The sequence below is a fragment of the Cynoglossus semilaevis genome, chromosome 16, assembly GCF_000523025.1.
Source record: "Cynoglossus semilaevis isolate Cse_v1.0 chromosome 16, Cse_v1.0, whole genome shotgun sequence".
Lineage (NCBI taxonomy): Eukaryota > Metazoa > Chordata > Actinopteri > Pleuronectiformes > Cynoglossidae > Cynoglossus > Cynoglossus semilaevis.
In genome coordinates, this window is record NC_024322.1 from 3735409 (window position 1) to 3756580 (window position 21172).

The 21172-nt window shown below is 40.5% G+C and overlaps 4 protein-coding genes across 8 annotated transcripts in view; 1 reads left to right on the top strand and 3 right to left on the bottom strand.

The window, feature by feature from the left end:
- Positions 1–21172, top strand: part of phf11 (PHD finger protein 11) — a 959893-nt gene that overhangs the window by 122997 nt on the left and 815724 nt on the right. The gene's annotated exons all lie outside the window — the stretch shown is intronic.
- On the bottom strand, positions 5176–11596 carry trim45 (tripartite motif containing 45). Of its 2 annotated transcripts, none has more exons than XM_008328147.3 (8): positions 10862–11596; positions 10220–10508; positions 9809–9954; positions 9303–9613; positions 7308–7437; positions 6984–7098; positions 6344–6470; positions 5176–6171 (listed from the first exon to the last, which is right to left on the bottom strand). In XM_008328147.3, exons 1-8 carry the CDS (start codon positions 11350–11352, stop codon positions 6017–6019), a joined length of 1764 nt encoding a protein of 587 aa, XP_008326369.1. In that variant the 5' UTR covers positions 11353–11596; the 3' UTR covers positions 5176–6016. The 2 variants fall into 2 exon arrangements, with proteins under 2 accessions (XP_008326369.1, XP_008326368.1); XM_008328146.3 differs by having other exon boundaries at positions 5177–6171; positions 9297–9613.
- Positions 12031–16521, bottom strand: LOC103391749 (V-set domain containing T-cell activation inhibitor 1). The gene is made up of 5 exons (XM_008328145.2): positions 15997–16521; positions 15001–15065; positions 13976–14323; positions 13157–13408; positions 12031–12590 (listed from the first exon to the last, which is right to left on the bottom strand). Exons 1-5 carry the CDS (start codon positions 16026–16028, stop codon positions 12478–12480), a joined length of 810 nt encoding a protein of 269 aa, XP_008326367.1. The 5' UTR covers positions 16029–16521; the 3' UTR covers positions 12031–12477.
- LOC103391771 (V-set domain containing T-cell activation inhibitor 1-like) lies at positions 16802–21113 on the bottom strand. Its single transcript, XM_025064095.1, has 8 exons — positions 20856–21113; positions 20535–20599; positions 20071–20415; positions 18783–19133; positions 17590–17732; positions 17384–17487; positions 17032–17192; positions 16802–16920 (listed from the first exon to the last, which is right to left on the bottom strand). Exons 1-8 carry the CDS (start codon positions 20894–20896, stop codon positions 16910–16912), a joined length of 1221 nt encoding a protein of 406 aa, XP_024919863.1. The 5' UTR covers positions 20897–21113; the 3' UTR covers positions 16802–16909.

The window sequence follows — 21172 nt, forward strand, 5'->3', positions numbered from 1 at the left end:
TGAATAGCTGGCTTCGCTGCGGTGTGACTTGGGCCCGGGCCATGAAAAGCTGGTTTTAAGACTCACTGAAGCCACAAAGGTGACTGACAAAGACAGACAGAAGGCAGTGAAGTGCAGACTTTAAACAAGAGCAGAGAACCAGGCAAACGCATAAACTTTAAACTCAACATCTCACCATAGGTACAAATTATTCACAAGTGGATGCTTCAAAGCGGAGGAAACTGGTCTGGTGGCCTGAAGCTGCAGTGAGTGGCTGGTAGAAAAGAAAAACAGGGGAAACACAATTTTCTTCACAAAGTAGTTTTGTCAAACCATTGTATTCCAAGTCACAACAAAACTGGTTCCTGCCTTAAATTTTCTTATTTTTGGCACTGTGTTAACTTTTCTTCTTTTAATCAACCGGGTCTGGTTCCTCAGCTTATCTTTTTTTAACCACAACTGACTGGTAGAGAGTACACACTAAGACACATCAGTTGACAGCTGAGTCTATTATCCTTTTTACCTTTCAGCTTTTTTTAGTTTCTTTTGATCCTGATTCTTCCCATTATCTTTTAATAACATTTATTACTCCTTGGTTAGTAATTTATGTGTTTCTAGATTCACATTAAATTTTAACTTTGGTTAATTTCCCTGCACAGGTATTCCTGATAGCTTTGTTGGCACGAATTTTCTGTGAGAAATTTATGAACACGGGCAAGGGACGTGAAGTCTAATGTTAAAATAATACTAGACTTTAAACTGGTCCTAAAAATGTTTTTTTTGCATAAAATGAATACATTTGCCTGGACTGGAACCAGTACCAGGATATAATTTATTTAGTCAAAGAGAGAGAGAGAAGACCCACAGAGGAAACAGAAGACAGACAGACATCTTTGGCTGCCAAAATAAAATCATTTGTGACTCTCACATACCGACCTCTCTGTACAATAAGCAATAATTTTTATTCAACTTAACACTTGCTTTGAGGAACCACGAAAGAACATTGCCTTACGTGAAACCGGTTAGCTAAAAATGTCTCTTGTAAAGGGCTGTAAACTGTCTTGGATATACACTGTCGGTCAGCTAAGAAGTATGTCACAGTGACTTCTGTCTCCCTCTAGGATCCTTTAAGCAAAAAAGTGTTGAGATTTAGTCTGAAATATGTGATGCAACCTCCTGCCTAAACCTGTTACATCAATTCAGACAGCCAGTCAACTCTGTCACTGTCCCCTCCAAATAAGAGTGTCACAGTCCTGTCCACCTGTCCACAGCACAGTGACAGATAGTCCATCCGTGTACAGTATAAAGTACAAACATCAACATTCCTGATCCACATAAAGACAGCTGGAGACTGTATGAGACCTTCAGTTTGGTCCTTGAACTCCTGGAGCCCTGGGCTGCTGCTGAGGTCTGCCGGGCCGCAACAGCAGGACCACCGGGGGCATCCTCTTTACAGGATATGCCTCAATGGATGAATTAGCCACTGTAGTTCAGAGTGAAGTGCTGTAATCCAAGCGCTGACCTCCTCTCCTCTGATGGGCATCACTATGGACCATCACTGACAGGAGGGCTGATTGGTTCTGGAGTCCTGGTGAGGCGAGCGATGATGGAAAAAAAGAAAATTGACAGTCTCCAGATCACAGTCTGGGCAGAGTGTATGGCAGTTACAGAAGGGATGGCTTCTTTGTGTTTACATCATCTGTGATTATCTCTGACAAAGGGATTGGTCATTGGTCTGAAATGACATACTCTGTGAAGCAATACGTATATGCAGAATTGGTGCAGGTGTAAACGTCAAGAGTACATAGAGAGGTCACATGGCTGTAACCGCAGTGTGGGACACAAAGGAAAGGCTCGACCAAGGCAAAGGTGTCGTAGTGCTTGGGATCTGACAGTGACTATTGGGTCAGCAAACTGTGGCATCAGTGCTGTGCAGTATGTGGCTCTTTAACCCCACTGAACAGTTAATTTGAACATGGGATTTAATGTTAGTAAGAGGAGAATTCCTGGCCTGTCAACTAGGCTGAGCAGCTTCCAGTGAATTTAATATAATTAATTAAGTTTCATTGTGACAAAGCACAGCACTGCTCACAACAAAATGTGACCTCTGCATTTTACCCATCACCAAGGTGAACAGGGGGCAGCTCAAGCACCTCAGTGGCAGCTGGTGGACTAGTCTGCTTCCTTAACCACTAAGCCACCACTGCCCCATCTTGATATTTGATCAATAACATTATGATATGAATTTTGCAGTTTTCTGTCTACAATCAAATCCTAACTATTTGAAAAATGTAAGTGTTGTGAACCACACCTCAGCTTCAGCCATCATGCTGTGGGAGGGGGATTTATTTCAGTCAATATAATTTTGTAATCTAACCCCTGGCATGAAGATAAGGGGAAACAGCTAAAGAGCAGAATTAGCTTCTCCCAGGAGTGAGAATGAAAATGCAAAAGTTCAGTTTAGTTTCAACACAAACTAAAAAAAATGTCTTTGCTGCTGCACAGTTTTTCAGGATGTGACTCTAAACTTTTAATATTTAATGCTGCCGGTCACAGCGACTCATCAATTTATTATTTTGAAACAGTGTGGAGGCTCAGTCAGAGGACATTGTCCAGATCCAGAGACCACTCTCTACACCCTTGACAAAGAGCCTCAGTTTAAATTATTGATCATCGGTGGCTTAAAAATGTGCATTTTCCCCAGAACTATCCCCGCTAATCTTTACTGGCAGTTATGGTCGTGCACAATCCACCTTGCAACTTGTTTCAATCCCGAAGCTCATCTGAGAATTCCTGAAAACAAATGGAGGGCTTATTGGCTTTAACCGACTGCAGTATTTTCTGTTGGGAGCTCGTTAGGTTCTATTTAGAGCTCAGTAAATGAGTTAGAGCCATAACTGAGGCTAAACAACTTCAGGTTACACAGAGTTCAGCATGGTCGGCCTGCAGCCTGCAGTCTCTCATCAACAACCTAAGAGTCAAGGATTTCCATTTATTTGGTAATTTCACAGATTCTTTTTTTCATCCATGTCAAGAAAGGACACATGTCACGGTAGAACCACCCAACCCCAGTTAGTTACATGTGCTTTACAACCAAAAACAGATAACACGCTGGTCAACAGTTGGGTAAAAAAAAAATCTCCAGGAGATCCAGACTCAGAGTGTGCATCTTCCGAAACTCAAAAACTACAAACACTGTGCATCGTATACAGGTCTTAACTGAGCTTCATGACTTCACAATCAGAGCTGTAAGCATAATGCATAAAGCATAATGTTTTGTTTACTTGTTTAAAATTAAAGACATATACTTTTTATCTTATATCTGAAATCTAATTTAATCTAATAATCTAATCCTCATTTTAATTAATTAATTGGTGTTTCAGAATGCAAGCACTGCAGTGTGTGTGCATGCATGATCACGTTCATGTGTGTGTGACAGTGACAGACGCCTGTGCAGTGCTCCTGTAGCCCGGAAGATAAAGTATCTCTCAGAGAAGGATGTCAACTGCCGTCAAAACAAAGAGGTAATATGATGCTGTGTGTCATGGGTTACACGCTGTTTCATCAACAAACCTTTGTTTGGCTGCGGCGATGTTATGTCTGCTCCACGTTTTTTTTTAGCAACGTCTTATTTTTAGGTCAGATAATACGGTTGAGATGGAACAACTGAATTTTAACTTGATCGGTTGGGGGCTGAATAAATGACCTGTCTACGGCATATAACAGGGTGCACCCTCTGGACTGGTGGACCAGTTTATAATTGGTTAGATGTAGAACGCTGGACAAAAAAAATTTCAGTAAAACGTACAAGAATAAATCTAAACTTTCTAATATAATTTTGTCACATTTGATGTCTGCTGAAATAACAGGCGATTTGTTGAAATGCGTGAAACAGAAGAACTGACATCAGTCTTTACCATACCTTGTACCAGTGTTTGGTGGGCCGGATTAGAAAGTGGACCGTTTCTGTCACTTTTGACACATTACTAGAAGAGGAGCAGAACATTGTTAATTGATACATTTCTAAACCAGTCCAGTTGTTAGGATGAAACATTTCATAAGGACTTTATAGTAAGTTTACCTTGTTTCTTTGGTTGCTCAAAATATCGTAACATCCTTGTTCTTTTTCTCTTGACTATGAGCAGCAGTAGAAAGTACTGGGGTCTAATACATACCTTTGTTTACTGCAGTTGATCCAATCTGAGTTCCTATCCAACATGATTCCTGTCCAAAACTACAGGCTCAGACAAAACTGACAACCGAGACAAAGGCACGGTCAGATATCACTTGTAAGGACTGTAATGACATTAACAAAGAACACCAAAAGTGCTGTACTTGGTAACTGGCCCTTCTGTTTGGTGGCAATGCCACATGTGTGTCTAGACCAATATTTGAATGCTTACTTATATTGACTTTTTGGGGGGTTATTTTGTTTATCCTAGAGGTTGCTGACAGCAAGACAAAGTGATAGTCCAGAGGCCCTGGGGCTGTTGTTTTTGCCCGTGTGGCAGCTACCTTTTAATGGGTGTCCTCGCATTTACCAATGGTCACAGTATTTGTGTGTCTAAATGCCTGTGTGTGTGTGTGTGTGTGTATGTATTCAGCTAGGTGACCGCTCACACTGACCTTCTCTTCACGGCTGTAAACCCTCTGGTCCTCATTTGATTCACTAATCGTTCACCAAGACTGAACCATGGCTGAACTGTTAATGACTTTAATTAGGAAGTGGCACTGCTGACACAATGATAATGTCACTTCATCTGTGGAGGTAAGTGATGAAATCCGTCCATCTGACCAAAGTAATACAACCAAACCTAAACTAAAAACAGTTTTTCCCATAAATGACGAAGAACTTAAGCACAACCTTGTCATATAGCAGTTAAAGATGATCTATTACCATTGATTGTTTGGAAGCAGCAGCACAGAAATCTGCAGCCAGGAATATTATCAGTTCTATCTAGTCAGTCACCAGATAAATTCAGGTCGTTTCTGCCATCTCGTGGCTTCCAGTGGCAACGTCAAGCTCAATAAATCATTCGTTCTTGTCACCGTAATTTTTGATCCCTTTAAAAAATAAAAAATAAAAATAAAATTATTAAACTTTTAAAATGGTAAAATGTGTCTAGTGTTAAGATGTTCAATTTGATTGAAGTGAATATCACACAAAAAACAGTCAGAGTTAGAATGGATATTAAAAGCGTTAGAGGAAGTTACATTTCGTGAAGAACCCCAAAAATAGGACTTTTTTTATTTTTGTCAGTCGACTTTCTAAAAAACTAAACAAAAAACAACGCTACAGTCTTACGCTAAAAGTATTATAACCGAGAGATAAAAGCGAGTTTTGGGTTTGTACGCAGGTAGGAACGCAGATAAGTGGAAAAGACTGCCCCCCTACATGTATCACATAGCCAAAATTGTTTTAAAGACGAAATGTAAAAATGTTTTTAATCTTTATTTGACTTTATGTCAACAGTTTATTCTGCATTGTTAAAATAGTTCAGTTTTAAAAGGCAGTGTGGTTCAGCTAATTGCTAACCCTAATGAATCAATAGTTATAAATGAGAAATAAAAAATAAATTATTATCCAAGTTAGTAATCAATTTGAGATAGTCCTGGCACTTTAGTGAAATGCTGTCGCTATTGTAAATTCCCTCTCTTCAAATAACAGCCTAAGGCATCATATCAGACCTTTTTAAATGTTTGAGTGTTTATTTCTTGCTAAACCTTAGCTAACTGCTAAAGTGATTTAATGAGGCCCAGAAAAATCACACAGTGATTTTCAAGAAACAAAACATAGAGGACTATATGGCTTTTTGTCAATTCTGCCTCTAGTGGTGAGCAGAAAATTTTCAGATCTACAAGGGATCTTTTTAAACGAAAATTAATTATATCATGGCTGGTGCAGTTGTTCCCACAAAAGTCCTGCAGTAAACTGACAAGTATTTACATTTCCAAAGGCCAACGTATTGACTTATCTGAGCTTTTCCACTGCTCTGGGCTTTTTCTTGTTCTGTGAAACCAATGTCTTAGCATCACCTCACAGCTCCACAGTTCGGAGGTGACTCCGAGGAGAAACAGCAGCTGTCACACTCTGAGGCAGACACTCGGACTTTTCCACTGTGCTGCCGCAGCAGGACCAGTGAGGTTTCCCTGGGTGTCCTTTATGGCTGTGACCGCAGCCTTTAAATCCTCCTGCCACACAGAACGAGACAGAAGATCAGAGGAGACAGCGACAGGATTTTTACACTCAAGTCAAATCTTGATTTTGTCTGGACTATTCTTTTAATGGTGTTCTTTCTTCATTTTCATCTGGCTATAATTGGTCCCACTGTTAACGGAGACTAAATGGCTCTGCTCTGTGTACCTGGCATAGTTCCTGGGCAGCCACACCGAGCCTCCTTGGATCCTCCACTGGAGCAGAAGGAGCAGCAGTGAAAGGTTCCAGCGTGACGTTGGAACTTTCTCTTCACGTTGAGGCTAAACGGCGAGCCCTGCAGTGACAGACCAGACAGTCCAGCGATTAGGACACAAATAAAAACACCTTTTTCATTTCATATTATTATTAAAAATTATGAATGTTAAACTGACTTTCTTTCTTTTACAAAAATTATTTTAACCCAGATTATGTCGGTGGCAACAGGGGAGTATGAAAATGTCATATGTATATGATAAGAAAAAGTCAGATTTGTAAATTTAAAAGGAAAAATAAAAAGTTAAGCGCTGATAAGCAGACCATGAGTAACAGGAAAAAAAATATCCAATTTATATCAGGGTATAAACATCCACAATAAAACAGCGTAGTTTGCACCGATAATTAATGATGGCTTGACCTGATACTCCAGATCGGTATCGGTTCGATATTGGTGAAAATTTCAGGATGAAACATTGAAAAAAACTGAAAGTTATGCTCAATTTAACTTTATGCTGTGAACAGGGACACTATATGGATTTACCTAAGTCAGATAATACATTCTGTTAGCAAATACATTTCACTAGAAAATTACCTTGATGTGTTGAGCCTTGACACACACCCACACTGAGTAAGTTCCTGGTTCTCCAGGTGTGTAGGAAACACTGTAGGAACCGTTGTCATTGTCCAACACTGTTGTCTCTATAGTGCTATGGGGAAAAAACACACACACAAATTAACAATTGAAACCATAGCTTTAACCACACTCCAACAGGACCAAAAAAAAATCACATAAAGATAAATTGGTTTGGATGTATTGTGTGACCTGTTAATGGAGTAAACATTTTAATCTAATTCATAACAAGGTAGCTGTAGATTAATCACGAATACTGATTAATCAGTTCTATCAAACTCTCACCAGTTCTTCTTCTCTTTGTGGACTATGCTGACCAGAACATGTTCTCCACCTCTTGTCATCTGCTGTCCAGCTGAGTCTCTACAGACCAGGGTGAAGTGGCCCTGCTGACCCTCCCTGACCTGGTGAAGGCCTGTGATCATAGGGTGTAAAGATCAGGGGTCAAACAGATGAGACACTGAGCGAGAAAAACACATTATTCTAATGTGGTCAAAATCCAAATCCAACAAATTTGAAATTATTTATAATTACTTTAATGTTGATGGGTGATATGTGCCCGTCAGTGTGAAAATAACAAACGTGAAGTTATATATCTTACTATATTAGTCGCACCTGAGTATAAGTCGCAAAGGATGAAAAAAAAAATACTGACCTAAGTGATGTATTGGCCTCTAGTTACTTTTAGTCCAACATTTTTATACAATTTTTTGAATAATCCTTTATCTTATGTTAGCCGTTTAAAACATGTATAATAATAATAATAATCCAAGGAAATTCAAGTCATTTCAAGGATTCTAAGAACACATTTGATGCTCCCTTCAACCTTGATCAATATACAGAGCGAGGAGTGGAGGAGTGGTTGGTGCTCTTGCCTTACAGCATGAGACCACAGTTGACAGATATGATCCCCTCTCTTTTTCTATAAAACATGTTCTCCACCGGCCTGATTCAGACTGAATCCTTATTATTTTTAAATGTAAAATAGGTATAAATGTGAAAGAGAACAGAACTACAGGTGTGAAAGGTTGTCTCAATATGTGGCTTGTGTCCCAGTTGTGCGCAGCAATCGCTTAAAAACTGCTAAGATTAACTGGAGCACCCCACCCTGTGAAGATGACGAAGGATCAAGTAGGAGAAAATGAATGAATTATTGTGAAGATAGAGGGGACAAAGGTCAAAATCACAGGTGACCTTGCACACACGTCAGGATAAACACATGGAAACACGCCTGCACACATTTGTCTCTAGCCCTGTGCTAGTTTCAGCCTCTGCAGCCGTGAACAGCTGACGTCCCACTGAGAGCCACTGAACATATGGTGCCGTTGATACTTGATGTCCTCTGCTGCTGCGGACCAGGGTTTCCTCCAACAGTCCCACGTTATTATTAACACGTTCTGCTGCAGACACACGGCATAACCGCTGTTGTCGGCGCTGCCGAAGCCAAACTCCATCAAACATCACGTCAGTGATTAATGCAGCTTAGTATTTTCCTGTCAGACTCTCAGTCATTCATTAACTAATGATCTGAGGCCACGTTTTCATTGACTTTAAATCTCATTCATCTCTGTTTTGTAACCACGCACTTCCACACGGGCTAAAACCATGATTAATGGCCTCCAAAAACATAATTCCACTTCTGACCACGGAAGCAGAACTGACCATGTATATAAATGAATTAACACCTTTTTTTGGCTGCTTCAAAGACGGCAGATGAAGGGTTTCTTTTTAAGGATCCGAGGGTATCGGAAAGATTCAATAGGAAATCATAAAAAAATAGAAACTTTATTTTTAATAGGTTTTTGGCAGTTCCAGGTCGGTTTACCTGCTTAGAGGATGTGTGAATTAACTGTGTGCATCAGTATATGCTGCAAAGGTAATTATTCTCAAGATTTTAAAATGTACTTGCTCAAGGTTGTGTTGGGTTCTCATTAACTTAAAAAAAACCCTTGATTAGAAATAACTATGTCAACGCTCTACTGCACTTGTGTGTGTCTGTCTTTGTTTCCAGTATGTGATGTTCAAGTGTAAACACTCCTCTTTCTCCCACTCTGCTGCCTCCGGGCTTGTTGTGTCAAATCCACATTCCTTTCCTTCCGAAGGAATGTTTCTGATTGTCATTATAGTGGAGAGTTAACAATAATTGTCCTAAACCTGAAGGTCCCTCGGAGACTGTTTGAGACCAAAATATTTACCTTTCATAACATTCACTTGTTCCTGTTTAGTTAACTCAGTGAGTCGTTTAACTAAGTTAACATATACATAGTGTCCTACCTTCACCTTCAACAGTGCACTTGCTAAGATCCACAGTCTTAGAGTTGATGACTCCGATGACAGGGTAGCCATCTACCTCCCCCGCCGACTCTCTGGGCAAGAAGGAGATACTGCTGCCGTCATCTGGAGTCGCCGTCGCTGGGTGCGGGTTGTAGCTGCTTTCGGCCAGGGTGGTCAACCTCCTCAGAGTCACTCCTTTGGCGCTGAGAATCTCAGCGTCGGAGCCGCAGCTCATCAGCCTCTCCGCAAACTCCACGCCTCCACGGACGTCCAACAGAGCCTGTTTCAGCTGAGCTCTCTGCAGGTGGAGCTGGTTCCTGATGTTCAGGACATGTTTTAGCTGAGCAAATGTTTAAAGGATTTCTCAAGCATTTTGGTGCAGCACTTTTTCAAGGAGGACCCGGAGTGTGGTTACTGGAGCAGGTAACTCTATGAATAATTTCCTAGAAAAACATATGACATCTTCCCCTGTGAATTTAACATTGTGCGTTGCTATATACAGTACATCATACCTGCGTTGGATGTGGATCTCGTCAAGGCACCGCAGCAGAGACAGACAGTGAGCTTCTACAGCGCTGGCATAGCCTCGTGCAAACGCTCTCACCTCATTGGCTGTGGTCTCCACTCGGGCCTTCAAGGCCTCTTGTGAATCCTCTACCTGTAGAAAAAGTTTGTATTATTTTAAGCCACACCTTAACAAACAAGAAAGTGAATAGAGGATGAAATAATTTGGGCAGTGGTGGCGACAGAGTATACAAGATATAGATCATTGTTTCCCAAAGACTGGGTCGCAACCCTCAGGTGGGTCGCAAGATTTTTTTTTTGGGTCGTCTCGCATCATGTTTCCCAGGAGTTTACGAATAAGGTCTATTGACTTGGGTCGTGAAGTTTTCTGACTTTTAAAGCATGGGTCACGGTTTCACCTTCTGAGCTGACTCTTCCAGACGCTCCAGTAGGGGTCGTAGATGTCCAGACACCAGCTCTCGTATTTGGTCACCATGTTGATCAACAACATCGTTGGTGGGACGACAGTGGTGGTCACGGTGCAGTGTGGCGGCGCACTCCAGGCAGACAGGGATGTCACAGGGTTGACAGAAGAGCCGCAGCTCCTGACCTGGATGGAGAGGGCAGAGGACGGGCCGACAGATGCGTCCACGGGACTTTAGTTCCTGAAGACTTTGGACAGAGTGAGATGCTGTTCGCTTCTGACGCCTAAAAAAAAAAAGAGAAAAGAAAACCCAGGCAAACTTGAACGAGTCAGGTCAAATATTGATTCAAGGTCAGGGTCCCACCTGAAGGCCTACTGTAGACAAGACGATGCAAGTAATAAAACAAAGGAGATTTGTTAGGTCTTTACCATTTTGAGGTAAGACAAAACAACTGTAGCTATAACTGGGCAAATAAAAGATAGTCATATGCATTAGAGAAATTCTGTTGCTTGAAATTAGTGAAATTAAAAATGGTGGTCCAATAAGAAATTGATCCATGTTGCATTACTCTGGTAAAAATATTTTGAGAATTTTATGAGCAAAAAGTACAGTGTAGAATAGAACAGAATAGTCCACCTGTGTGCCTGACAGCAGAACTCGCACAGGTTGACACTGCAGACCTCACAGCGGCTCTCGGCGTCTCCTTCTCCGCAAAGGTCGCAGCCCAGCGGGCCGTCGGTCACGAGGGTCTCCAGGAAGACGTCGTCCAGTGCCAGGTGGTCGGTGCTCAGTCCAGCCGGACCTGACGGAGGAATGTCTACCTCGGCGTCACAGTCCGGACACAGTACAGTGATGGTGACGGAGGCCGAGTCTTTACCACTTCTGCCCCTTCCTGTCTCCTGCTTCTTCTCTGCCGTGCTGTCCCGGCTGGAACTCCCAGGAGAGGACACCGAGAATGGCTCCAGCCGAGCGATACAGTCCGAGCAGAAAGTGTGGAGGCAGGGTAGGATTTTAGGATCCCGGTACAAAGCCTTACACATGTTACAAACCGCCCGAGGATTCAAAAGGACTCCGTTTTGTTCACGTTTCAACGTGAATTTCGATTCTTTCAATTCACACAGAGACATTCTGGTAGTTTTAAAAGTTCTGGTTTAACAGAGAACCAAAAAAAAAATTCCCCAAACAAACGTTGACCAGTAAATTCTCTGAAAATGACACCTGCCGACGACAAAAAACAAAAACAAACAACTTTTGTTCTCCAGTGCTAAAAACGTCTTCCTCCTTTTATAAAGTTGCGAATTTTCAATTTCACATAGTTTACTAAAAAGTCAGCTCTTTCCTTTCAAGAAAACAGTTTTTGGTCCTTGTTGCGTTCAGGGTGCCTGGGAAATTTGACACCTCACCTACTACTAGACCAATAGGAACCTTGAGGCAGTATTTTAGAGGCAGTCCTTACACTTTAAAAGACCAACCGGGGACCCAGAAGGTCCCCCTCTAGTGGCAGGAATGAAAATGTGCTATCTGAAGCGTGACTCTTTCTAATGTACCACTTATAATTAATGATAATATTTTCAGAGCTGGTTCATAATATTTTTTATATTATCTTTTATCTCTTAGAAAGAAAAAAAATATAAACGTTTTTGCTAAGTTAAATCCCTCATTCCACCATTGAATAAAATTGACAAGATGTTTTTCTAACATCCAAGCCAAAACTTTTAGGCAATGCATATGTTCTAGAGTAAAGTTATTAGAAAACAACTATGGATTCACATTCGAAATGTAAGAATTTAAGAATAATTCTTAAATAGAATTTCAGGTGTATATCTTTATTGATTTCTTTCAATCCACTTGCAGTTCCAGTATAGCCCAGCGGGCTATCGTTTGAGACTGCCTGGTTCTTTATTAAACAACTTTTGCATATTCTAAATAAATTGGTGAAAAAATAAGCACCTTATTTAAGTTCTAACAAATACGACTTTAATCTTATTATTATTACTATTTCAGCATGGTTTGTTTTTTACTATTTGCACATTTAACATTTGTGGTGCTTCGAGCACAAAGCTTGTCAACACAAATTTGGCTTTGCTTATTTAAGTCCAAACCCATGCTGTTTACTTTATTTAGCGCTGTTGTCATTTTAATAGCAAACACAATCCACGTAAGTGCTGTTGGACCTGTTGCTAACTACTGAGCAATTGCCAAATTAGCTTCCTGAAGCAGTCTGAAGTCAACAGAATCTTCACTGTCAACGATTAGGTCAAATAGCAGACGCAGAAAACAAAGGGAATTATATTTAGGTAAGCTGACAATAGCACAGGCGGAGCATCACTGTAGGTGAAGTATGAAGTCACCGATACATCAGAATCTGAAAATGAAAAGGAAAGGATTTGGTCAAGACAGTAATCAGCTATTAATTCTATATTTTTTAAGCATATTTGAGGAAATACCAAAGCTGCCCGATAACTCACAATAATACAGCTAACTGACTAGCTGACTAAATATGTTTTCACTACTTTGCTGTACCGTCCAAGCCAAAGTTCGTACGTTAGCAAACATTTACAGTATTTACCAATTTGTCCGTCTGTGCAAACTTAAATTATGAGACTTTTTCCTACTTTTGCTTTGTTTTGGCCTCTGGGTTAAGTTACTAATTGGCGTGGTTTTCTTGTTTAATACATACTTTTACCTATTTGGAGTAAAGCTCTATTAAAGGTGAGAAGTTTCCATTGTGTAGACAACTCTTTATACTTTTGGCTTTACCAGTTATTTTTCAATAAGAAATACATACATTATTAACATACGTATATCACAGTTCTATAGTGAAGTATCCAAAGGTTGGATAATCCAACGTTATACCAGGTATTACAGCTACAATTACAGTATATATTGTTGTATCATTAGATCCTCAATGAAAATGATTCAGCTCCCCACCTGCCGAAGTGATGATGGACGTAGACAGCACCAGGTCATTTTCAATCTTGCAGAGGTAATTCCCACTGTTATTAATTGTCTGCAAGGTGCTGACCACACTGTAAATGTTATTTGAGGCTTCTGAGAAGTAAGTGCTCCCCTGTAGCACATCTTGATCGATGGTAAACCAGGTCACATTAGGCTTAGGGGACCATCGGTTTGCCTGGGCGATCAGGGTATTATTGACATGCGTGAACGTTGGGGCTGTGTAAGCTGAAAAAAGGTTGAAATGATAAATTAATTTAAAATTGCTTGTAGGTACAAACAAAACAGTGACATCTTCAGGTTATGTAAATCAGTGTTTCCCAAACATTTTTTCTGGGGACCCATATTTTAAAAGTCACAACCCTTCACGACCCAAGTCAATAGACATTATTGTAAACTAATGGGAAACACGATGCTAGACGACCCCCCCAAAAAATCTGCGACCCACCTGAGGGTCACGACCCAGTCTTTGGGAAACACTGATATAGATTATGTCAGAAACTAATCTAATGGGATATTTCTGTGAATCTGGCATAGAGAGATAGTAACATCTTCACCTACATCTTTAGTCCTATGTTGAGTGACTATTTTCTCCTACAATGTTAGTCCTATGTTGAGTGACTATTTTCTTCTCCTACAATAAACCTCCTGTCACAAGTCTGTGCAGCAATTACTCGTGCAAAACTGGCACCAGTATATAAGTTACAGTCTGTCACAAGTCTGTGCAGCAATTACTCATGCAAAACTGGCACCAGTAAAAATTTACACTGTAACTTGAAAGACTTGCCAGTTTACCTGCTGTCCTGAGGGAGATGCTGACCTTCCCTCCCCCTGCAGAGGAGCTGATGGTACAGGTGTATTCTCCCTCATCCGAGCGTCTCGCAGTCCTTAACCGGAGAGAAGCATTCCCATTCACCAAAGCATCAGGGAAAAGCTCCGTTCTACCTCTGAATTGTGAGTTCTGGTCCTGTAGGATAGGAGCTCCATTGCTGTACTGATAGACAACCCCACTTTCTCCCAATTTTGCCCAGGTGACCGACAGCTTGGTGACAATTGTGTTCGGCAGGTAGCAGCTGAGCACATGGTCCTGACCTAGGTTTGCTACGGGTATTCGGTCGCTGCTCAGTGTACCAAAGGAAGCGTCTGCGGAGGGAGCAGGAAGAGAAGTCATGTTTGAAAACTTGACAAAGATTGGTGGTTCCTAACCTTTTTGTGACTTCTGATGATTCCAGAACGAGAATTAGTTTTTGCTCACATTTGGTATAGTGTGATGCGAATACAGAGAATATTTTTAAAAGAATAATAATTAATTGAGAAAATATTTTTACTAGTAATGTGACCTCCTCCTCCTCCCCCAAGATTGACAAATACTGGTTTAGGTCAAATTAACGGCATTATTATTTTATATTATTTTAAAATGTTTTATTTTTTGTGGATTTGGTGTTAGGGAAGCTAAAACTACCCACATGGTCATGTGACAAACAAAAAATGTTGTCTGTGTGTCACCAGCTTCACCATCTGAACATTATAGAGAAATTGTAGCTTATAAGAGACGTGTTTGGGGCCATAGGTAGCGGTTTTAACCAATCACTGATCTGAAGATGATGACGTTGGGCTAATTACTGCCTAGAACTGTATAGACTACTGCGCGTCTGTTTAATGAATACTGAAGGTTGACAGACGTCTTGAGGGCCAGTGATCAAAATCAGAGGAATGTGTGTGTGTAAGGGCAACAGAGGATGTGATAAACACACCAGAACACCCTCTCAGGCATGGTTACTAACAAGGACTGTAGCCTTACAGGAGTTCATGGCACTTACTTGAAAAGGCAAAGATCAGGATGAGGGTGATGAAGAATGCAAATATCAGGATGAGGCAGACCATGCTGCGAAAGAGAGAGGGAAACACAAAGGCAGAGCCTGGTTAGAAAATATTCAATTTAAACTGTCGCAGCTTTAAGACACAGTCACATACCTTGGATTACAGAGTCAACGTGTCATGTGTGTCCCACACAGGTTTACTTAGGATAAACATACAAAATATTCACGATTCAAACATGTTGAAGATCTTTGAACAGCAAAAATCATACATGGGCTGAGAAAACCCGCCCCCTAACCATTTGACTTCTTTAACCCAACTGTGATCCACGTGATCCGCTGATTTCTTAGAAGAGCTTGTGGTAAATACAATTTCTTTGAACCTCAAACCGGTCGGAAAGACAGTTTAATTGTAAGCAATAACTGCCATATAACTGCGCTATAATAAAAAAAAGTATGAGTATGAGAGTATGTGGCTTTAGGAAGAGTTATTCTACATTGAATATACTACTAGGTATGTATTTCAGATTGTCATTTTCCTGACAATAATTAATATAAACCAGACATGTTAAAATGGTCAACATTAAATATATATTTGCTCATACAAACTGCAATATATGTTGCGGTATTGTGATAAAAATGAATGTAGCTGTATGACACAATACAAGTCGACACCTACTGCACAGTATATACAGCCACTACTTTAGCCATAGCCGTAGTTTAGCATCTATAATACAATAACATTATTAAGATATATTATATTAATTCATTTGAACTGATATAAACCAATAATATCAGTAGATGCAGTAACACATTTGAAGGCAGAAAGATAATGAGTCCTGTTCAACACCTAATACAAGAGCTTTAAAACATTTAATAAAACATTAAAATGATCCTAAATCTGAAAAAAAAATTAAAACCTTCAAAATTACAAATATTTAAAGAATTCGATTTTACTGCATATACTGAAGGGAACATATTCAAACCTGAAAGTCACACCTCATGAAAATGATCCTCCCCAGCAGGCTCATGGCTGCACCAGAAAAAGCGTAAAGCTAAAGGATCCTCTCTCTGCAAGTCACGCCATTTCTTCTTGAAAATACAAACTCTCAGTTAGAGCCAGGCGCTGTTTCTCACTCACTGACTGACTGACTGACTAGACATTGTGCAGTTTCGCTTGTTTTTCCTCCACTTCCCATAAGTAAACATTGCTTTATAGGCGTAGGTCTCGGTGTGTTGACTTTTTGTCTTACTAAGTCACTGGCTTTTTGAGGTGACGACAGGCTGATGATTTCACACTAGACAAAAACCTTCTGATTCAGTTGCTATAAACAAATAAAAGCATATGGTAACTGTTGAAATAAATAAGAATTCCATCGCTGTTTTGTGCCAAATCAATGATTAACCTAAGATTTCAGGCTTAAGGCATTTGACTAACAACATTATTATTATATTGCTGTGGGCAAAAGAATGTCAGGAACACTTTACTGAAGGTGGAGTAGGTTTAGTGTCACACACACAAACAGACCCAAACCCCTCCCAACCCAATAATTAATTATTAATATTATTAAGGTTTTCTTTAAAGTTATTTTCAGTAATTATTCCTTTATGTCTTATTTTTCTTTTCTGTTGTTGACTACAGATCTAGATCCATATTCAGATTCAGGTTAAGATTCAGATTTAGATCCGAAATTAGATTCAGATTTAAATTAAGGGTCAAGGTCAGAGGCAAGTTCAAGTTCAGGTTCAGGATCAAGTTTAGGATTAAATTCCGATGTAGCACAAAAAAGACAAGACAACTCACAGTTATGTTGTGTGGACCTGTAATTATCAGTGCGGAGGATGTCCTGCGGCACACAGCCCTCCTCACTGTGCGCAGGACAAATAACAAAGTTGCGCGTTTTAAGAAATTTTAAGAGTAACCTGAAAGAGTAAAAAATGTTCAAGAAAGTACAAAAATACAAATACAATCCAATGTCACTTGTTTAAATGAATACAATTCTGTGCAAAAATGGATAGGACTTCAATTCTCACTTAACACCCAAGCACTTTTTTCACAGATCCAATGTGTGGAGGCATCACAGCGCAAATCATTCCAGCTTTTTTTATACCATGTGGGATCAAGAACTGCACAGTCTTCTTCACCAAGTCTTATTATTCCTTTGCCATTATCTGGCTGGTTGTTCTGCCAGAATCTGTGGAAAATAGAAGTACACTTTCATTACAGGTGTGTGTTTCATGTTTTTCCTTTTCCTAGGTTTTGAGAACACACACATGATCACGAATCTGACCATATGAAAGGGAAACTATTGCTTTCTCTTAAGAAAATTGAACATTACCTGGAAACTGTATACAAATGTGCTAATAGTGTATTTGAACTCCTTACTCCACAGTAAGAGAACTCCCATCTACCCATATCCAGTTGTTTTCACTGTCTCTGTCTGACAAACCAATCCAGCGGGGACGCCCGGAGATTCTACGGACATATTGCTGTGACACAGGAGCAGTAAAGAGAACGTCAGTATTTTAGACTCTGCGACCAAACTCTGGTCGCCGTCCTGAAAATGAACACATGTTAATGGAACGCTGTACCTGTTCTATGGGGCTGTTTATAATCACCAGGTCAGCGCCACTGTTTCTGCAGGCGTTCCTAGCGTTATCCCATGAATCAGTTGTAGTGGAGAGATAATAACAGGACGGACCAAACATCAACCAACCACTAGGACACTTCCTCACTGAAAAACATCACATTTCAGTCACAAAAACAAAACAAAACACACATTCAAATCATTTTTTTGGTAACATGGACATACGGTCCACATAACATGGACATATGGTGCCATCATTGCAGGATCATTCCATTTTCAAAATAAAACATCTTTATTCTGTCAGTATCAGAGTCTGAATGACCTGTTGTTTTGATACAGTGTCAGATTATTTATGAATGTAAAAAGTAAAGGGGTATGACTGGATTCTTTTGGAATGACATAAATTAGTAAAACTGAAGTACACTGTGTCCCACTGCGGCCTGTTACCAAATGACCTGTGGACTGGCTCCAGTCCTTGCACCGGGGGTTGGGGACACCTGATCTAAAGAACCTAATTATCAAATCAACCAACAATAACATCTTTCTACTAGAATTACTTTTTGATCATGTTTGTTATACCGTGTTATGCTATGAGGCTGAAACTTAATGCTGAACAAACAATCTCTCAAACAATGAATGATTGAAGTATTTTGAACTCCATTTATATTCATGAAAGTGAAAGGATGCACTTGTTTAATATCACAAATGGTGCTTTTATTATAATTTCGAATCATAATTAGCTGAAATATCTAGACATTTTTAGGTGACCCAACATGGGGTCACGACCTCAAGGTTGAAAAACACTGTGTATATTAGGGGGGTCGTCTTGATTAAGGGCCCACATACAATCTAATTAGGCAGTCAAATGGGCTAGATTGAAACCCCAAGAGGGCGGGTTTTGGCCCACTGGCCGTATGTTTGACACCTCCGGTCTTTACTATCTAAGACATGGCCAAATCAACAGTTGAACATGTTTTGATCTCCATCACGACTCCTAAACCGTTCCAGGGTCATGCCTGCTTCCTGACGTCTCAGGACATAACATGAATGTCACTAACTCACGTAGCCGATATTTCCAACTACTTTCTCTAAACTAGTCATCTTTTGTGTTGGCAACAATATTATAGGCATAACAGTATTACTTTAATTTTGAAAGCAAACAAGAAAACCCAAAACCTGAAAGACTCGTCACTCTACCTGCTGTCCTGAGTTGGATGTTTACTTTTCCTGTGCCCTCAGAGGAGTTGATGCTACAGGTGTATTCTCCCTCATCAGAGCGTCTCACGTTCCTGATCTGAAGAGAAGCATTCCCCGTGACCAGAGCGTGTGGAACGAGCTCTGTTCTCCCTTTGAATTGTTGGCTCTGGTTTCCAAGACTCGGAGCTCCATTGCTATACTTGTAGACAACACCGTCTTCGCCTGCCTTCACCCATGTGACTGATAAATTGGTCACTGTTTGGTTGGGTAGCAGGTAGCAGCTCAGGACATGGACCTGGTTTTGCCATGCAACGGGCATTTGGTCGCTGCTCAACACATCGAGAAGAGTCTCTGTAGAAGAAGGCAGCAAGAACAGAACTCTTGTTAGCATATATACATGAGATTAATGGCACTGATGGATACGTTTAAACAACAGTTTGAATGCTAACATAATAATGTTTAAACCGGATTATATATTTACTCTAATGTAACAAGGTAGTAAAGGTTAACTGTATAGACCAAATATAATAGCCTTTCCAGTTCCTTTTTAATGTAAATCTTTTTTCACAGGCCAACAACAAAAAAACAAAATGTATGTGCTATAATCTAGCACTTACACCGCTAATAATACATATGTATGGGGGGATATGTAGTGGTGGGCCAACTCTGGTACACATTTGATATGATCTCGTGGGCCAAATATAATTACACTGTGGGCCAGATTTGGCCCCCGGGCCTGAGTTTGAAACATGTGGTTTACATAAAATCAAAAGATTTGTGTCACAAGCGAAGAAGGACCTGGCTCCCCTAATATGTCAAAATCAACATGCTAATGGAATCATTTAAAATTGCATTCAGACTAGCCTCACCGAACATAATCTGACTATAATTGACGAGACACAATTTCCAAATGTATTTTCAGAGACTTCGGAGACTGATTAATATTGTTGAGGACCGGAGCGACACCAAATTTCAAAAGCCACCCTCAAATTTTACAAGGTACCGTACCAACCCCCCGAACCTTCATGCAGTGAAGGTTCGGGTGGTGAGTCCCCTGGAAGGTACCAACAACCCTAACTGGGATTCAAACTTGCCCAGGAGGTGAACCCTGGGGTTCCACACCAATGACAGAGACATTGCCTCTGGGCCAAAGCGCCACTTGAGGACAATCATTAACTCCATATCACTAACTCCATAATTAATAAACATACCTATAGTAGGAACAGTGAGATAATGGACCTTCTGCAACGAATAAAAGTCAATATATTAATAATTCACCATCACCTACCGGCAGTCTGCAGATGGATGTCGACACTTCCTTCCCACTCGGATGAGCGAATACTGCAGGTGTAGTCCCCCGCGTCAGAACGTCTGACATTCCTGATCCTGAGGGAGACGTTCCCCGTCACCACAGCGTCAGGAAAAAGCTCAGTTCTCCCTTTGAAGTTTGGATTCTGTTTTCCAAGATGGGGGATTCCATTGCTGTACTGGTAAACAACTCCTTTTTCACCCGACTTTGTCCACGTGACTGACAAATCTTTTAGGGTTTTGGTGTTAACGTAGCAGCTGAGAACCTGGTCCTGGCTGAGGTTGGTGGTGGGGTTGAGGTTGCCGCTCATCACGTAAGGGTTACCTGGACAACAGAGCAGAAATAGAAGTGTGAAACCTATCGTTTTACACCAAGGCTAGGCATCAATATTAATGGGACAAAAACAATAAAGCCATCCTTTAGGCGCGGTCCACTTGACTCACTCGTAAAGGCCAAGGCGAAAGAAAGGACAATGAGGGCTGTGAATACCAGGATGAGGCAAATCATGCTGTGAACCAGAGGAGAAACACAAACAAGTGGTTTGAGGGAAAGGGGACAACAACCTCTGATTAAAAAGATCACAGTGACACGTCTCAATAACTAACAACAGAGCCAAAAGTTCAGTTAGTAGAATAACGTAAACCAAGTTTCCCGAAGATACTGATTCAAATAAGGCATTTTATTAACAATCAAACAAACCTCTCTGTGGTTAGTTAAGTGCAGCCCAAGGCTCCCGTTATCTAACCCAAACCTGATGAACTCACCTCCAGAAGATCTTTTCCAACAGGCTCATGGCTGCTCGCATGAAATTCCCTCTGCAAAAGGCGATCTTTCAGGTCCTGTTAGTGAAATGTTTTTCCATTCTGTCTGATGAGACGGATTTTGTTCATCTACCAAGACCCACTGTAAATGCTGCGTCTGTCCTGACAGACCTCCTGATAGTCTTTATCTCTACGTTGACTCCCTCACCATGAGTAAATGTTACCTTTAAGGCGTAGGCCCAGTACAGTTGACATTGTGTGTTAGCAATTGTCATTATACTGCTTACAAATAAACGAGTTTTAATTATGAACTGTACATG

Coding starts and splice junctions, on each gene's coding strand:
- LOC103391771 (XM_025064095.1), bottom strand. CDS start 20,896: ATGCGAGCAGCCATGAGCCTGTTGGAAAAGATCTTCTGGAG. Junction 20,600..20,855: donor TTGGAAAAGATCTTCTGGAG/GTGAGTTCATCA, acceptor TCTGGTTCACAG/CATGATTTGCCTCATCCTGG. Junction 19,134..20,070: donor CATCCATCTGCAGACTGCCG/GTAGGTGATGGT, acceptor CTTCTTCTACAG/AGACTCTTCTCGATGTGTTG.
- LOC103391749 (XM_008328145.2), bottom strand. CDS start 16,028: ATGAGCCTGCTGGGGAGGATCATTTTCATGAG. Junction 14,324..15,000: donor CCTGATCTTTGCCTTTTCAA/GTAAGTGCCATG, acceptor CTCCCTCCGCAG/ACGCTTCCTTTGGTACACTG. Junction 13,409..13,975: donor CATCTCCCTCAGGACAGCAG/GTAAACTGGCAA, acceptor ACCTTTTTTCAG/CTTACACAGCCCCAACGTTC.
- trim45 (XM_008328146.3), bottom strand. CDS start 11,352: ATGTCTCTGTGTGAATTGAAAGAATCGAAATTCACGTTGAAACGTGAA. Junction 10,509..10,861: donor TTCTGCTGTCAGGCACACAG/GTGGACTATTCT, acceptor TTTTTTTTTTAG/GCGTCAGAAGCGAACAGCAT. Junction 9,614..9,808: donor GAGATCCACATCCAACGCAG/GTATGATGTACT, acceptor CCTGAACATCAG/GAACCAGCTCCACCTGCAGA.